The sequence below is a fragment of the Homarus americanus genome, unplaced genomic scaffold (assembly GCF_018991925.1).
Source record: "Homarus americanus isolate GMGI-L3 unplaced genomic scaffold, GMGI_Hamer_2.0 scaffold34360, whole genome shotgun sequence".
NCBI classification, from domain to species: domain Eukaryota; kingdom Metazoa; phylum Arthropoda; class Malacostraca; order Decapoda; family Nephropidae; genus Homarus; species Homarus americanus.
The window spans coordinates 55,001-74,719 of record NW_024739403.1 but is presented as its reverse complement, the minus strand read 5'-3'; the positions used below and the strand labels follow the sequence as shown (position 1 = coordinate 74,719).

General features: G+C 48.7%; 1 protein-coding gene across 1 annotated transcript in view; it reads left to right on the top strand.

The window, feature by feature from the left end:
* LOC121874603 (zinc finger CCCH domain-containing protein 13-like) overlaps nucleotides 1-19,719 on the top strand; it is a 141,912-nt gene that overhangs the window by 78,848 nt on the left and 43,345 nt on the right. Inside the window, exon 6 of the mRNA XM_042378829.1 lies at nucleotides 13,918-13,974. Coding sequence (XP_042234763.1) covers nucleotides 13,918-13,974 — 57 coding nt within the window. The remainder of the gene's footprint in view (nucleotides 1-13,917; nucleotides 13,975-19,719) is intronic.

The window sequence follows — 19,719 nt, the reverse complement described above, 5'->3', positions numbered from 1 at the left end:
TGAGAGGGGTTGTGAGAGTGGCACAAGAGCGGGTGAGGGGGCATTAAGAGTGGAAGAGGGGCTGGTGAGAGGGGCCAGAGGAGCTGTGAGAGGGCTGGGTGAGAGGGTATTAAGAGTGGTGAGTGGGGCCTTAAGAGTGGTAAGAGGGGCTAGAGAAGGGCAGAGAGGGTCGGAGAGGTTGTGAGTGGGGTATTAAGAGTGGTGAGAGGGGTTGCAGAGAAGGGCTGTGAGAGGGGCTGGGGAGAAGGCTGGGAGAGTGAGCTGCAGAGGGTACACAAGAGTGCAGAGGGCCAGAGAGGGGCTGTGAGAGGGCATGGGAAGGAGCGGCGGAGGAGAGGTTGTGAGAGGGCTGTGGAGTGGGGTATTAAGAGTGTGAGAGGGCATAAGAGGGCAGAGAGGCTGTGAGGAGGCCATGTGAGAGGGCTAGAGAGGCCAGAGAGGGGTATTAAGAGAGAGTGAAGGTGGAGAGGGAAGGTGAGAGGGGCTGCAGAGGGGTACAAGGAGGAGAGGGCTGAGAGGGCCGCAGAGGCCGTAGGGAGAGGTTAGCTCGATATTTCTACCTAGACTGACTAGGTGAGAAGTGATTTGTTTGTTCCACTTTAAGCCAAGATACAAAATATGGCGCCATGATGACGCGTCAAAGTGACCTGAGAGTATATACATACCTTAATCCAGATACTTAATACACGATGCTGATTGGCTGTTTGGTTATCGCTCGATGCCGATTGGTTGTTTGGTTACGCTCGATGCCGATTGGGTGAAGGTTAATGCTCGATGCTGATTGAAATTGGTTGGTTAATACCGATGCTGATTGGCTGGTTGGTTAATGCTCGATGCCATTGCGGTTGATTAATGCTCGACTGCTGATTGGGTGCCTAGTTAATACTCAATGCTGATTGGGTGCTGGTTAACCTCGTACTGAGGTGGTTGGTTATCACTCGATGCCGATTGGGTGGCTGGTTAATGCTCGATGCTGATTAGTCCAAGTTAATACTCGATGACCGACGGCTAGTTAATGCCACTCTGATTGGGTTGGTTAATGCTCGATGCCGATTGGTCCTAAGTTAATACTCAACTAATTGGTCGTTTGCCAACACTCGATGCCATTGGCTGTTGGTTAACCGATGCCGATTGGGTGGTTGGTTAATGCTCGATGCTGATTGGGTGGTTAGTTAATGCTCGATGCTGATTGGGTGCTAGTTAACACTCAATGCTGATTGGGCGTTCGGTTAATGCTCGATGCTAATTGGGCGTTTGGTTAATGCTCGATGCTTACTGGTGGTTGGTTAATGCTCGATGCTGATTGCGGTTGGTTAATGCCGATGCTGATTGGGTGGCTGGTTAATGCTCGATGCCGATTGAGTGGCTAGTTAATGCTCGATGCTGATAGGTGCTAATCAATACTCAATGCTGATTGTGGTTGGTTAATGCTCGATGCTGATTGGGTGGTTAGTTAATGCTCGATGCTGATTGGTGTTTGGTTATACTCAATGCTGATTGGGTGGTTGGTTATGCTCAATGCTGATTGAGTGTTAGTATCCCGATGCTGATTGGGTGGTTGGTTAATGCTCGATGCTGATTGGGTGGTTGGTTAATGCTCGATGCTGATTGGGTGGTTAGTTAATGCTCGATGCTGATTGGGTGGTTGGTTAATGCTCGATGCTGATTGGTGGTTGGTTAATGCTCGATGCTGATTGGGTGGTTAGTTAATGCCGATGCTGATTAACGCAAATTAATACTCAATGCTAATTCGATGACTAACCCCACAAACCAACCACGGTTAATGCTCGATGCTGATTGGGTGGCTGGTTAACGCTCGATGCTGATTGCGGTTGTTAATGCTCGATGCTGATTAAGTGGTTAGTTAATGCTCGACACAAACAATGCTGATTGGGTGGTTAGTTAATGCTCGATGCTGATTGGGTGGTTAGTTAATGACCCTTATGACTTCTCCTTCGTGTTGTATCTGTCTCTACTTTCCTCTTTAATCTTTCTCTTCTCCCGTTTCTCTCTATTCTTCTTTATCTCCTCCGCTTCTCCCATTCTCTCTATCATTTCATCTTGTTTTCATTATTTATCTCCTTTATTTCACCCGTTGTCTCTCCTCCTCCTCCTCTCCTCCGTCCCCTTCCTTCCCCTCCCCTCTTCCATTCTCCTCTTCCCATTCCTCCCTCTTCCCACTCCTCCCTCTTCTCTTTTCGTTTCCTATTTCCTCCCCTTTCATCTTCACCTCTCCAGCTGCTTCATCCTCCCCTCTTCCCCTTCTCTCATCTAACACCAATCTCCCCTCTCCCTTACCTCTTCGATATCTCCTCACTCCCTCTCTCCACACCACCTCTCTCGCCCTCTCTCACATCACTTCCCTCCTCCCTCTCTTACACCACCTCCTCTCGCCCTCTCTCCCATCACCTCCCTCTCGCCCTCTCTCCTACCTCCCCTCTCGCCCTCTCTCCACACCACCTCCTCTCGCCCTCTCTCCACACCACCTCCCCTCTCGCCCTCTCCCACACCACCTCCCTCTCGCCCTCTCTCCACACCACCTCCCCTCTCGCCCTCTCTCTCCACCACCTCCCCTCCTCCTCTCCACACCACCTCCCCTCTCGCCCTCTCTCCACACCACCTCCCTCTCGCCCCACCCACCCCCCCCCCCCCACCACCCCTCAGTATCTCCCACACCACCTCCCCTCTTCAAACCCCGGAGGACGTCTGGTGGTAGGGGCGACGATCAGATGTAAATCTTAATGACCTTCGTAAATATGTGTGTAGGTGTGAAATAATTCACTATCTGTCCATTTGTGGTGTTACTACAACACAGTCAGGCAAGGTGACGGTTTTTCTCTCTCTCTCTCTCTCTCTCCTCTCTCTCTCTCTCTCTCTCTCTCTCTCTCGTCGTCTGGTGTCAAACTATATTCGCTTGTCTCAGAGGTTCGCATGAATTTATTTAAGGACGGGAGAGTTATGCTTAGTCAAACGAGTCTCCCACCTGCATTATAGCATCCTAAAACACTTCACTTATCTTGGAGCGGTATGAATGAATGATGATGTGTGTGTGTGGAAGAGAATGTACTATAATGTGTCATGTTAAATGTCTCTAAATCATGTTGGAATGCTCTCCTTGTTGTTGGACTGATTTGTGGAAAGTTGATACATAGTTGTTAGTCTGTGATATGTTTTAGTTTGAGGAGCTTGGCTGGGAGCGGTGATGGGTGGCGCTCCATCCTAGTGACTGTATGTGTTTGGCAGTCATCCAGTGATATAGTAGTGTTTATGCTGTATACCTCAGGCTGATGTGTGAGAGAACCAGAGGACACCGCCTCTGTTCAAGGTGTGTGTGTGAAGGTGTGTAGTGTGTGTGTGTGGTGTGTGTGTGTGTGAGTGTGTGTGTGTAGTGTGTGTGTGGTGTGTGTGTGTGTGTGATGGCCGTCTTGACTCATACGTCCCGCTGGAGGAGAGTTGTCCTGACGTGAAGTGGATTAAACTCTAAGATGGAGCAACTGCACCTCACTTGACCATCAACCGTCCCAGGGTCCAGACAAGCTCAGTCACGAGCCACAAAAACCTCAAAAGTCCATATTTTTAACATATATACAATTACGTCTGTTATCATCGTCAACAGATTCACTTCATTACGCATCGCATCTGTGTTTGTTTTGTAATTTTTTAATAAGAGTCGTTTATGGGTTCGCTGTCTCCAGGTTGCTTAAAGTAAACTAGTGTAAATGAAAACAGGAAGAGCCAACTTGTTTGATTTACTGAGTAGAGTCTCTGTGAACTCACCACGCCTGATGTCCTCGACGCTGTGCTGTGTGTGTGTGTCTGTGTCCGTCAAGGCGTTTGTGTGTGTGTGCGTATGTGTATGCCAGGTGTGTGTGTGTGTGTGTGTCAAGGCAGCTGCGTGTGTGTGTGTGTGTGTCACCCAACCAACCAATTGTGTGTGTCCTTACTACACAGAAGGGTTAACTAGGTACACAGACCTATGCAGGCAGGTGAGTACTGCCACTCCTTATCCCCCCCACCTCCCCCTTCCCCACCTCCTCCACCTCCCGCCACACCTTGTCTCTTTGCCTGTCTCACCACTCTACCTCCCCCACCTTCCCTCCCTTCTCCCCTACAGTGCCAATTTGGAAGCGTATTTGTCTTATCTCTGCCCACCAGGCACTTGACGCCTCCCTCCCCTGCTCTCTTTTACTTCTCCTCTCTTGATCATTTCTGCCTCCTTTCCACCTCTTTTCTTTCCTGTTTCCCCCTCTCTATCTTCCTCCCCCCCCCCTTTGTCATCTTCTTCTCCCTCCACTTTTGCCTTCCTACTTTCCACTCTCTCCTCTCTCCCTCTCTCTCCCTCTTACATTTCCCTTCTCTCTATTCAATCTCATCCTTCCTCTCTTTTCCTCCTTCTCCTCCTCCCCTTTGCCTTCTGCCTTCTTTTCCTTTCCACCTCCATTCACATTTTGATTGTAGTGCTGCCAGACGTGTGATACCAACACTTAGCAATGTATATCCGCAGTGTTTACATAAAACACCTTCATCATCATAAAATATGCATTTACCATTTCACTTAGAGTTTCATTATCATAGCCATATATTAAAAAAAATTCAACAGTACGTCCATATTTTACCTTATGTTGGCATCACTTCACCACCCAGCAATTAACACTCACACTCAATAAACTCCCTATCCCAAAACATCAGTCTAATAACATTTCCTATTTTGCTCTCTCTCTCCCCACCCCTCTCTCTCTCTCTCTCTCTCTCTCTCTCTCTCTCTCTCTCTCTCTCTCTCAATTCAAGAACCTCTATTCACTCTTATTACATTTTCAGTGTGTGTGTGTGTGTGTGTGTGTGTGTGTGTGTGTGTGTGTATATGTGTGTGTGTTAGTGCAGGTTTTTTCTTTTTAACAGAATAATCACACGACTTATTATCCCGTGTTTACTACTACTTGCCTTCGTGCATTGAACGGAATTCCCACAGTCACCAGACAAGGTTCTGTCACACAGCCAGAGTTTCATCATCAGACAGAATTCAGTCATCAGACAGAGTTCCGTCACCAGACAAGAATTACATCCACACCACAAAGAGTTCCGAAAACCCTGACAGGAATTCTTCACCAGCAAAGGTTCATTCACCACCGAACAGAGATTCCGTCACGCAACAGATTCGGTCGCAAACGAGATTCACACCAAACAGAAGATTCTGTCACCAGACGGTTCAGTCACCAGACAGAGGTTCAGTCACCAGACAGGATTAATCACCGAACAGAGGTTCAGTCACCAGACAGAGGTTCAGTCACCAGACAGAGATTCGCAACGCACCAGACAGAGAGTTCAGTAACACCAGACAGGATTCAGTCACCAGACAGGTTCGTCACCAGACGATTCAGTCTGAACCAGTTAGTACACACCAACCAGAAATTCTGTCCACCAAGACAAGGATTCCACCCACCAGCGCTTTTTCACGAAATTCTGATGTCACACCAGAAAGGTTCCTGGCTCACCGAACAAAGGTTCCGTAACACCAGAGAAGAGAGGTTCAGTAACACCAGACAGATTCCGTAACACCAGAAGGTTTCAGCAACACGAACAGGTTCCCGATAACACAGAGCAAGTTTCAATAACACAGAATCAAGTTCAGTCATGAACAGCAGCGGTATCAGTAACGCGACGGTTTAACACCATACAGTTTAGTATCGAACAGAGTTCCAGTAACGAACCGGTTTAAAGTAACACCAAACAGAGGTTCATTAACACCACACAACCAGAGGTTCATTAACACCAGACAGGGTTCCGGTAACACCAGACAGGGTTCAGTAACACCAGAACCAAGTTCGTCACTGAAGAGGATTCAATGGCGCCAACAAAGAGTACATTAACACCAGAACAGCACACCCAGCAGTTCGCAACACCGAACAAAACCAGGCAAAGGTTCAGTAACACCCAAACAGGGTTCATTAACAACGGGTTAAGTAACTCAGAACAGAGGTTCGGCCAACACCAAACAGTTCATTAACGCAACAAAAGTTCTGTAACACCAAACAGAGGTTCCAGTAACACCGAACAAGGAGTTCGCGCTCCAGACGAAGTTCGGTAACAGGGTTTAAAAGTAACACAGACAAAGTTCCGGTAACAGACAGGGTTCAGCAAACACCAAGAAAAAGGGTTCAAGCAACACCAAACAAGAGAGTTCATTAAACCCGAACAAGGTTTCAACAACACCGAACAGAGGTTCCAGTAAGACCGAACAGAGGTCCCAACACAACCAACAAAACTTAAACAACACCAGACAGGGGTTTCGGTAACACAGACGGGGTTCATTAGCAGAACGGGGTTCAGTAACACCAGACAGAGGTTCAGTAACACCAGACAGAGGTTCAGTAACACCAGAACAGGGTTTAGTAACACCAAGCCGGGGTTCAAACACCGGAGACGGGTTCAGCAATAACGCAGACAGAGTTAATCCCACCAGAACGGGTTCCCTACTAACACCAGACAGGGTTCGTAACACCAGACAGGTTCCGGTAACACCAGACAGGGGTTCACAATACCAGACAGGTTTAACACCAGACAGAGTTCAGTAACACCAGACAAGTTTAGTAAATTCAGACAGTCCAGTCCATAAAGACAGGCTCAATAAACAGACGAGGTTCAGCAACCACCAAACAGAGGTCAGTAACACCAGAAGTTCATAACACCAAAACAGAGTTCGTAACACCAGACAGGACGAGCAGGTCTAAGATTGGTTCGGTAACACCAGACAGAGGTTCAGTAACACCAGACAGGGGTCTAACCAGTAACACTACAGAGGTTCAGCCAACACCAGACAGAGGTTCCAAAGTAACACCAGACAAAGTAACTAACACCAGATGATAACACCAGGCCAAAGGTTCAGTAACACCAGACAGGGGTCCGTAACACCGAACAGGTTCGAAACACCGTTGAGTTCGATAACACCAGACGGTTAACACTGAACCAAGGTTCCAATAGCTTACCAAGTTGACTGTTGATGGTGTTGGGCCGGGCTTCTGGAATCCTCCTCTCTCTGTGTGTGATATCTGTTGTTTGCACAACACTAACAAGTATACGATATGGAAATACACCAGAACGCAGAAGTTTGTTATGTTATTACTGTCGGAAACTGTGGATGAAGGTATTGTGTTTGGTTCTGCTTGTGTGTCTGTCTGTCTCTCCGTCTTTCTGTCTATCTGTCTCTCTGTCTGTCTGTCCCCTAAATAACTCTAGAACCAGTTTGCCTTTACACAAAACTTGGTAGGTTTGATCCACACGCGACAACAACCACATGATAAACTTGGGGGTGAAAATCGTGCTAAAATTGACCAAGTATTGCCATGGTAACACCTACAGGTTTTTCGGTGGTTAAAGAAAACGGTGATGGTTAAAGAAAATGGTGGTGGTTAAAGAAAACGGTGGTGGTTAAAGAAAATGGTGGTGGTTAAAGAAAACGGTGGTGGTTAAAGAAAATGGTAGTGGTTAAAGAAAACGGTGGTGGTTAAAGAAAATGGTGGTGGTTAAAGAAAACGGTAGCCAGTAACGGTGTCATCAAGTCGATGTTTACTCAGCCTTGGTAACGGTTCGCGGGCACAGTTTGTTACCGCTGGGATGATGCTTATTATTATTATTATTATTATTATTATTATGGGGCCTTAGTGTGCTACAGCCGTCCTTACCTCCTCTCTCTCCCGTCTATCTGTCCGTCCTTGCCTTCTCTCTTCCGTCTGTCTGTCCATTCCTACGTCTTTCTGTCCGTCCGTCCTTACCTCCTGTCTTCCCGTGTCCACATCCATAGCTTCGGTCATATCTCTTCATATGGTTTTACAGTAAGGCTTAACAAAGTTCTTATCGGATCCGCTGAGTGACCTGGACCCCATTTAACACCCAGGTCAATAAAAGTTCCGTAAGTCAGCTTAATGTCCGTCTTTCCTGACTTGACTGAATGAGTGACCCAAGGTTATTTTTCCCCACCTGAGGGATTTTGTTTTCTTTATTATCGTACTTTTTATCATTCTATTCGCTGCCAGACGTACGAGCATACGTCACTAACGCAGCTATGATGACTAGTTCTTGGTTATTCTATAGTTTGATAAATCATATTATTATTATTATTATTATTATTATTATTATTATTATTATTATTATAGGTGTATTATTATTATTATTATTATTATTATTATTATTATTATTATTATTATTATTATTATTATTATTATAGGTGTATTATTATTATTATTATTATTATTATTATTATTATTATTATTATTATTATTATTATTATTATTATTATGCCTCCAATAAGTAACAATAGAAGCACATTGGTATGCCGGTGTTGATCGAGGTGTGTCTCTCAGTATACAATATGTGTGTACAGTACAACAACAACCAATTAATCGGGACAGAATAAATGCTTTATGCTTATTTGTTTAATACACATTCAAATGAAGCTATTCATATGTAGATAACCTCTCTCGAATTTCAGAATGTTTGCAGCAGAAATATCCAATTGATGGGTACTTTTGGCTGGGTGGGGGGGGGGGGTAGGTGGCGGGTGGCTGTGGGTGGAGGAAAGGGGTGGTCGGATGTGGGGGGTGAGGTGTGGCATCTCGGGTGATGGTTTCAGTATACGTGTGTCATATTTAAAACCCCGTGCCCCGAACCTAAACTCTAAACCCCGAATCCCCATATTCCGAACCTGAACCCTGAAGCCCCGAATCCCGTACCTAGAATCCGAACCCCCGAACCCGAACCCATAACCTTGAAACATCGAATCCGGAACCCGAACCCCCGAACCTTCAACAGAGATAACGGAGCCGCACTTCCAATTAATGAAACCTGACTTTTCTCATTCTTTATCACACTAAAAATCATCCAAAATATTAAAACATTTATATCTGCCAAGTTCAGGTGAATTTTTGGCGTTTTACGGATAATGGCGGCCATAACCATTAGAGATAACGTGAACCATCAGAAAAATAAGGTAACATTAATAGGGTAAAGATTGCCTTTACCTCCACATAGGGTTCGTTAGCAGTGTACAGTACACGGGCGTTAGAGGCGGTGGCTGTGTACGTTAGTGGTGTATACAGGCGTTAGAAGCGGTGGCTGTGTGTTTAGTGGTGTATACAGGCGTTAGAAGCGGTGGCTGTGTGCGTTAGTGGTGTATACAGGCGTTAGAGGCGGTGGCTGTGTACGTTAGTGGTGTATACAGGCGTTGAAGCGGTGGCTGTGTACGTTAGTGGTGTATGCAGGCGTTAGAAGCGGTGGCTGTGTACGTTAGTGGTGTACACAGACGTTGAGGACGGTGGCTGTGTACGTTAGTGGTATACAGACGTTAGGGCGGTGGCTGTGTACGTTAGTGGTGTACACAGATGTTGAGGGCGGTGGCTGTGTACGTTAGTGGTGTGCACATACGTTAGAGGCGGTACTGTGTGCGTTAGTGGTGTACACAGACGTTAGAGGCGGTGGCTTGTGTACGTTAGTGGTGTGCACAGACGGTAGAGGCAGTGGCTGTGTGCGGTAGTGTAATACACAGACGTTGAGGCGATGGCTGTGTACGTTAGTAGTGTCCACAGACGTTGAGAGCAGTGGCTGTGTACGTTAGTGGTGTACACAGACGTTAGGAACGGTGGCTGTGTACGTTGGTGGTGTACACAGACGTTGAAACGTGGCTGTGTACGTTAGTGAGTGTACACAGACGTTGGGAAACGATGGCTGTGTACGTTAGTGGTGTACACAGACGTTAGGGCGGTGGCTGTGTGCGTTAATGGTGTACACAGACGTTAGAGCGGTGGCTGTGCGTTAGTGGTGTACACAGATGGTGTTTGTTTACCGTAATGAGGGTTTGTGTTTCTATATATAAGTGAATTAATGAAGTTATTTATACACTGACAGATTAGTTTCTTTATTTTCTGTCATCCTTTGTGTGTGTGTGTGTGTGTGTGTGTGTGTGTGTGTGTGTGTGTGTGTGTGTGTGTGTGTGTGTTTTGGTTAAGTTCTGTCCATCCTCGTTTTGCCTCACTGAGATATCATACACACAGACTCTCACCCTCTCTCCCCCCTCACACCTCCTCACTGTCCCCTCACCCCCACTCATCCCTCAGTCCTCCTCCCCACCTCCCCCACCTCCCCCACCATCACCCCCTACCATCACCACCACCCCTTGTCCACCACCACCTCTCCACCATCCACACCCCTCTCCACCATCACCACCCCTCTCCACCATCACCTCTCCACCATCACCACCCCCTCTCCTCCATCACCACACCTCTCCCCATCACCACCCCTCTCACTGTCACCACCCCTCTCCACCATCACCACCCCTCTCCTCCATCACCACCCCCCTCTCCACCATCACCACCCCCTCTCCACCATCACCACCCCTCTCCTCCATCACCACCCCCTCTCCCACCATCACCACCCCTCTCCACCATCACCACCCCTCACCACCCCTCTCACCATCACCACCTCTCCCACCATCACCACCCCCTCTCCACCATCACCACCCTCTCCTCCATCCACCCCTCCCATCACCACCCCCTCTCACCATCCCACCCCTCTCCACCATCACCAACCCCTCTCCACCACCACCACCACCACCACCACCTCTCCCCATCACCCACCACCACCTCACCATCATCACCACCCCTCACCACCATCTCCACCACCTCTCCACCATCCTCTCCACCACCACCCCCACCACCTCTCCATCCATCACCACCACCTCTCCACCATCACCACCCTCTCTCCACCCCCCTTTCCCCACCATCACCCCTCTCACCATCACCACCCCGTCTCTCCATCACCCACACCCTCACCACCATCACCCCACCTCTCCACCATCACCACCCCTCCTCCACCACCACCTCCACCTCTCCATCATCCCCACCACCTCTCCACCATCCACCCCTCCTCCACCACCACCCCCCTCTCCCACCATCCACCACCCCCTCTCCACCATCCACCCCTCTCCCACCACCACCACCCGCTCTCACCATCCCACCCCCTCTCCACCATCACCACCCCCCTCTCACCACCACCACCCCTCTCCCACCACCACCCCTCACCACCACCACCCTCCTCCACCATCACCACCCCCTCTCCACCACCACCACCACCTCTCCATCATCCCCAACACCTCTCCACCATCACCACCCCCTCTCCTCCATCACCACCCCCTCCACCACCATCACCACCACCTCACCATCATTACCACCACCTCTCCACCATCCACCCCCCCTCCACCACCACCACCTCCACCATCACCTCCTCCACCACCACCCGTCTCCCACCATCCACCACCACCTCTCCCACCATCTGCCCCTCTCCACCATCACCTCCTCCCCCATCATGACACCTCACCATCATCACCACCACCTCACACCATCACCACCCCGTCTCCCCCATCACCACCACCTCTCCCCATCACCACCCTCTCACCATCCCCACCCCCTCCCACCACCACCCCTCCTCCCACCATCACCACCACCCTCACCATCACCCCCTCTCCACCATCACCTCTCCCCCATCAACCTCACACTCATCACCACCTCTCCACCATCCACCCTCTCCCCCATCACCAACCTCCTCCCCCATCACCACCCCCTCCACCACCCTCTCACCACCCACCTCTCCCCCATCACCACCACCACCCATCATCACCGCCACCTCTGCCACCACCCCCCTCTCCTCCACCACCACCTCTCCATCATCCACCACCCTCACCATCATCACCACCACCTCTCCACCATCACCACCCCTCTCCCACCATCACCACCTCTCCATCATCACCACCACCTCACCATCATCACCACCACCTCCACCATCACCACCTCTCCCCCACCACCACCTCTCCCCCATCCACCACCTCTCTCCATCATCCCACCACCCCTCTCCATCACCACCCCACCTCTCCTCCACCACCCCCTCTCCTCCATCACCACCCCTCTCCCATCATCACCACCACCTCTCCACCATCACCACCCCCTCTCCCACCTTCACCCCCTCTCCCACCACCCACCCCTCTCCTAGCACCACCCCCCTCCACCTTCACCACCCCTCTCCACCACCACCCACCCCTCTCCCTCCCACCACCTCTCCACATCATCACCCCCACCACCACCTCCACCATCACCACCCCTCTCCTCCATCACCCCTCTCCCCACCCCTCTCCCACCATCCCCACCACCTCTCCACCATCACACCTCTCCACCACCACTACCACCTCTCCATCATCACCATCACCTCTCCACCATCACCACCCCCTCTCCACCACCCCCTCTCCACCATCACCACACCCTCTCCACCATCACCACCCCTGTCTCCTCCATCACCACACCTCACCACCATCACCACCACCTCCACCATCACCACCTCTCCACCACCACCACCTCTCCACCATCACCACCCCCTCTCCACCATCACCACCCCTCTCCACCACCACCACCCCCTCTCCACCATCCCCCCGTCCCACCATCACCACCTCTCCACCACCACCACCCCCTCACCACCACCACACCACCTCCACCATCACCACCCCTCCACCACCACCACCACCACCTCCCAACATCACCACCACCTCTCCACCATCACCACCTCTCCTCCATCACCACCTCTCCACCATCACCACCCTCCACCTTCACCACCTGTCTCCACCACACCTCACCCACCATCACCACCACCTCCACCATCACCACCTCCACCACCACCACTCTCCACCATCACCACCCCTCTCCACCATCACCACCCCCTCTCCACCACCACACCACCCCTCCACCATCCCCCCGTCTCCACCATCACCACCCCCTCTCCACCACCACCACCCTCACCACCACATCACCACCACCTCCACCATCACCACCCCTCTCCACCACCACCACCACCACCTCTCCAACATCACCACCACCTTCCACCATCACCACACCCTCTCCTCCATCACCACCCCTTCCACCATCACCACCCTCTCCACCTTCACCACCCCCTCTCCTCCATCACCACCTCCACCACCACCACCTCCTCCACCACTACCACCCCTCCACCATCACCACCTCCCCATCACCACCACCCCATCACCACCACCTCCCCCATCACCACCACCCCACCACCATCACCACCACCTCCACCATCACCACCTCTCCACCACCACCCTCTCCACCATCACCACCACCCCACCATCATCACCTCTCCATCATCACCACCCCTCTCCACCATCACCACTTCTCCACCATCACCACCCCCTCTCCACCATCACCACCCCCTCTCCACCATCACCACCTCTCCCCATCACCACCACCTCACCACCATCACCACCACCTCCACCTCATCACCACCCTCTCCACCATCACCACCTCCCCATCACCACCACCCCCCATCACCACCACCCTCCATCACCACCACCTCCACCATCACCACCCCCTCCTCCACCCACCTCCAACCACCACCCCACCATCACCACCAATCTCAACCACCACCCTCCACCCAACCACACCTCCCCACCACCACCCCACCACCACCCCACCCACCCACCACCCCTCCACCACCACCCTCCACCACCACCACCACCCCCACCATCACCACCACCCCACCATCACCCACCTCCACCACACCCCACCATCACCACCTCCACCATCACCACCCCTCACCATCACCCTCCACCATCACCACCACCTCCACCATCACCACCACATCTCCATCATCACCACCCCCTCTCCACCTCTCCACCATCACCACCCCTCTCCACCCCCTCTCCACCATCACCACCCCTCTCCACCATCACCACCACCTCACCATCATCACCACCACCTCACCATCATCACCACCCCCTCTCCACCATCATCACCCCCCACCATCACCACCTCTCCATCATCACCACCACCAGCGTATTCCCTAACACCATCTTCTTTTTGTTGTTTACAGGAGAGAAAGATGTCGACAAGGACCAACACCCAGCCTCCCACCACCATGCTGACAAAGGTACGTCCACCACCATCCCTTTACTCTCCACCCCTCCACCCCAATATGTACCCCTTAGTATCTGGGTCTTTACTCCTTGATGTCTGGGTCTGTTCCCCTTTAAATGCTATAGTCTGTACCCCCTTAAATGCCATAGTCTGTTCCCCTTTAAATGCCATAGACTCTACTCCCTTAAATGCCATAGTCTGTTCCTTTAAAATGCCATAGCCTGTTCCCCTTTAAATGCTATAGTCTGTACCCTTTAAATGCCATAGTCTGTTCCCTTTAAATGCCATAGTCTGTACCCCTTAAATGCCATAGTCTGTACTCCTTAAATGCCATAATAGTCTGTCCTTTAAATGCCATAGTCTGTACCCTTAAATGCCATAGTCTGTACCCCTTTAGTTGCCATAGACTCTCTTTAACACACACTATGTAAACAATGGCTAAAGAGTAAAGTAATACATTTGTATAATAATTGATTTAAGTAATTAATTTAGGATTAACGTCAGGATTTAACAAATAAAATTGAAAAGTACTTATGGGATTAATTGCTGAAGGATTTGTTAATCCTAATGTGATTAAAACCCTTTGTAAGTAATTGAGTGTCGGATTATAAACACTTTTTGGATTTGAAAGTTTTGATAAATTTGTAAGTGGGTTAAAAATGTTGCGTGATTTAATTTTGTGGGTAAAAAAATATGTGATTTATTATGGAACTTTAAATGGTATATGAGTGATTTATTTATTTATTTAAAGTTTACATGAATTAAAGTGTGGAAATTTAACCTGTTTTTAAGTGAATAATTGTGGACATTAAAGTAGTTATAAGTAAATAAGTAAGTGTGGGTAATTAATTTTTTTTTCACGCCAATAAGTACTGAAATGAATAAAATTTTAAGTAATTTAGGATGAGAAATAAAATTGATTTAAGTAAGTCTGAACCTTAAGTCATATTCTAAGTAATAAAGTAAAAAGTGGATGTAAGTAACCACAGGAATAAGTAATTAAATAAGGAAGGTTACACTTATAAGCACCAGAAGGAATAATTCACTGTAAAGAACCATATTGTAGGTCACTTGTTCCTGGGCTTGTGATTATCACAGGTGGGGGAGGCTAGTGAGCAATGTAGGTGTCGTTAAGGGTAAGGGAGGAGGAGAGGAGGGGAGGAAGAGAGGAGAGAGGGAGGGGAAGAAGGGAGGGGGGTAGAAGAGAGGGAGGGGAAGGAGGGAAGAGAGATGAGGAGGAGGGAGGGGTGGGGAAAGGCTGATGGACTTATATAGAGTACTTGTTTCCTACCTCCCTCCTCCTGCTTCTCCTCCTTGTCCTCCTTCTCCCTCCCCCACACCCCACCCTTGTCCTCTCTCCTCCCCACACCCCCTCACTCCTGTCCCTCTCCCCCACCCCCCACTCCTTGTCCCTCTCCCCACCCCCTCCTCCTTCCCTCTCCTCCTCCCCACCCTCACCTTGTCCCTCTCCCACCCCCCACACCTTGTCCTCTCCCCACCCCACTCCTCCTCCTCCTCACCCTCACTGTGCCCCAACAGGGCTTCCTGGTGATATTAGCTGGCAGTGCGGGAGAGAGGGAGAGGGAAGAGAGGGAGGGAGAGGGAAATAAAGACAGGGAAGGAAGAATAGAGAGAGAAGATAAATAGGAGAGAGAGAGAGAGGAGAGATAGAGAGGTTTCTTACGATAATTCAGTCTTCTAATTAAAGCAGAATCTCACTGGAGTAAATGTTTATATTTTATTTATTGTTATTATTATTTTTTCCTCCATTGTTAGTCATCCAGTTAAGAGATATTCCTTCAACAGTCACTCACAGTTATCCATCCAGTCGCTCACACAGTCATTCATCCAGTCGCTCACACAGTCATTCACCCAGTCACCCCACACTTACTCACCCAGTCACTCACCCACTTACTCATCCAATCACTCACCCACTTACTCATCCAGTCACTCACCCACTTACTCATCCAGTCACTCACCCACTCACTCATCCAGTCACTCACCCACTACTCATCCAATCACTCACTCACTTACTCATCCAGTCACTCACCCACTTACTCCATCCAATCACCACCCACTTACTCATCCAGTCACTCACCCACTTACCCAGTCACTCACCCACTTACCCAGTCACTCACCCAGTCACTCACGCACTCACCCCATCTGACCCATTACACAGATGAATAATTTAGATTCAGAAAAATTCATTCTTGATGAGCCGAGAGAGAGAGAGAGAGAGAGAGAGAGAGAGAGAGAGAGAGAGAGAGAGAGGAGTACTACCAGGGATATAGGAGGAAGAGGAAGAATATAGGTAAAAAAAAACGAAGGAAATAGAATAGAAAATGTAGATACAGAAATGGAGGAAGTGGGAGAAGGGACGATGGAGAGGCCTTGTTTGTGTAGCAGAGACTGTGGAGGTGAGAGGTGAGGAGTGGAGGAGGAGGGAGGAAGTAGAGGCATGAGGGAAGAGAGAGGGAGGAGGGGGGGAGAATACAAGCACAACTACAGATCAAGTATAGTGATGCAGTTACGACCAGTCTTGACCATGACTGTGGGGGATGCGTGTGTGTGTGTGTCTTTCACCCCTATGGACCTAACAATATGAAGGCTGAACACTGAACACCGAGGAACTTTAGTGTGAGGGTGAACACTGTGAACTGTAACGGAAAACACACACAAACGACACGACACGACACACGACACGACACGACAGAGACACGACACGACACACACGACACGACACACAGACACGACACGACACGACACGAACGACACGACACGACACGATACGACACGACACGACACGACACGACACGACACGATACGATACGACAGGACCACTACAATGATAAAACTAAGGTCGCTGATATTAAGGAATGTAATTGGTATTGTCCTGCATGTCACAAGACCCCGAGAATTAGTGGAGACGTGAAGAGAGAATGAGGAAGGAGAGAGAGAGAGAGAGGAGAAGGAGAGATTTAAGGCTGAATTCAGAGTTATGTCAATAAGCCTTGTTGACTTCTGGGAACATGTATTGAAGTGTAGCAGACAGCAGGAGGAACAGCAACGTAGGAATTCAATTGAGAGTCAGATTGTTCTATTAATAAACAAGAGTCCTGAGTCCCTTCCGCCTCCTCCAACCAACGCCCCCTCCAACCAACGCCCCCCTCCAACCAACGCCCTCCAACCAACGCCCCCCAACCCTCCAACCAACGCCCCAACCAACGCCCCTCCAACCAACGCCCTCCAACCAACGCCTTCCAACCAACGCCTCCAACCAACGCCCTCCAACCAACGCCCTCCAACCAACGCCCTCCAACCCTCCACCGCCCCCCTCCAACCAACGCCCCTTCCAGCCAACGCCTCCAACCAACGCCCTCCAACCAACGCCCTCCAACAAACGCCCCTTCCAACCAACCCCCTCCAACCAACGCCCCTCCAACCAACGCCCCTCCAACCAACACCCCTTCCAGCCAACGCCCCAGAGGAAGATAGTCAGTTATAATTAGAGGAAATGGACAGAAGGAGTCAGATATGATGTCATTATATGGGTGGAGCTCAACGCGTCACACCAACCAATAAATAACTATTGAGACATGGCGCCTCTTAGTGTGTGTGTGTGTGTTTGCACTGTGAGTTCTGCCTCCCCCTCGTCACCCTGATCTCTTGAAGTGTGGTGATGTATGGTGGTTATAGATGGTGTATGGTGGGGATGTGATGGTGGTGAACTTAAGAACATCGACTATGGTGAGCCCCCATTATCTACTGACCTTTGACCTTTACTAACGTCAACTCATAATCTATTAGTGATATTGTCCATACAAAAATCTACCATACGTATCAAATTCCACTAATATATAATACAATAACAAACAAACATTCTTAATTATATAACTATCTTTGACCTTTGACCTCTTGACCTCAACCGAAAATAAATACTAAATCACTACATATTTTTTCTCTCCTCTGGTGCGTTAAAATTTCGTTGCAGCAACACGCCGATAAACCTGAACGAAAATAAATGGGAAATGAAAAAAAACTCGCATATTGGTGTATTGGAGGTTGGTAGTACATGGGCCGGGTTTAAAAGACGATCACCCCCAAGGAATGAAGGAATTGGTAGAGAGACTGATGTTTGTGGGGGATAGAAAGAAAAGAAAAACAAGCATGGAAGGAAGGAAGAAGGAAAGAAGAATGGAGAAGACGAAACGTAAAATTAAAAAAAATAAAGAATGAGTGGTAATACCTGATAATAATGATGATAATAATAATAATTACCAGCCATAGGGACGAGGGGAGAGATTTATTTATTAAATGTTTGAATTACCATCAATTATCACCATTAACCATCACTTTACCATCATCATTAACTATCAACAACCATCACTATCACCACCACCAACCAACCCTCAGCCAACACACACAGTATCGGTCATCTTCGGTCCTTGAAAATAACCCTTGAGCCCCGGATGAAGACTCCATTAATGAAGAGCCTGTAGTAGGGTGCCGGGGGGGAGGGGAAAGGGAGGGGGGGGGAAAGGAGGATGGAGAATATGGGGGAGGGTAAGGAAGGCAGGAAAAGGGATAGAAGGAAAAGGAAAGGGTAAGAATAGGAGGAGGAAGAGAAGAAGGAAGAGGATGACGTGTTAACAGGACCCCTCTTAAAAAAAAAAATCCCCTTCCACTTTGTAGGAAAAACGGTGCATAGTGACGTCATATTGTTCATCAGTCATAGAAAAGGGGGAAATAATTACCTTCATGGTCACTGTTAAGGGTAGACGGTCATAATGTGAAGTGGATTGTGGAACTCTTATCGTTATCTAGTGTGTCCACGATGTTAAGGTTAACTTCAAAGTGTCTTATAAGTGTTTTCTTAACTTAACATTCCCGGGTTATTGTAAGTCTGTCTGTCTGTCTGTCTGTCTGTCTGTCTGTCTGTCTGTCTGTCTGTCTGTCTGCCTGCCTGTCTGTCTGTCTGTCTGTCTGTCTGTCAATTTATCTTTATTTCATCCTCATTTTATACATAAATTTGATAAGATTAATAAAACAGTTACAGTAAATTATCATGACAAACCCTTCGTATCTTACATAACAAGCACAAAACTCAAACATAAAACCAATTCTTCTTTAAATAATTATCAATAGTCTAGACATTAATGAGTAAAAAAACTAATATTATAAACATACATTATCAAGGCTGTATAACCTGTAATGTCTAGTTCACAACATTTATTTAGATTATGACCGAAATTATTTGCCAGAATATTATTTCCAGTTCGTGTGGAGTTATTGCTTAAAAATAAAACAGTTTTATAGTATAGTTACGTAGAATTAAGATTATTTACACCGAGATAAAATTTACATAATGTATTTAATGTTTCTGGGACCTGGTGGGATGGGTTAGACTCACAGGATAATATAATCGGTAACTTGTTTGTTTAACTCGAATCTACTGTCTCATTCCAGCTAGATTAAATGTATTTGGTATATTTTTCACCTCTTAAATAAGTTTTTATGACCGGAAGTGTTGGAAAAAAAAATCCTCCGCCATGTTTGTTTTCCCTTATTTACTTTACAATTGGCCACTAGATGTTTTTTCCCGCGTCCTGCTTACCATTTCATCTCCTCGCCATCCCACGGTACACAACTCCCCGCTGTATACACACTCATTTACGATCTGGGGTTTTGACAGGCAACACGTCATCGCTGAAACATCCCAGTTTTCTCTCGTCAACAACACGGGACTCGAAACACAACT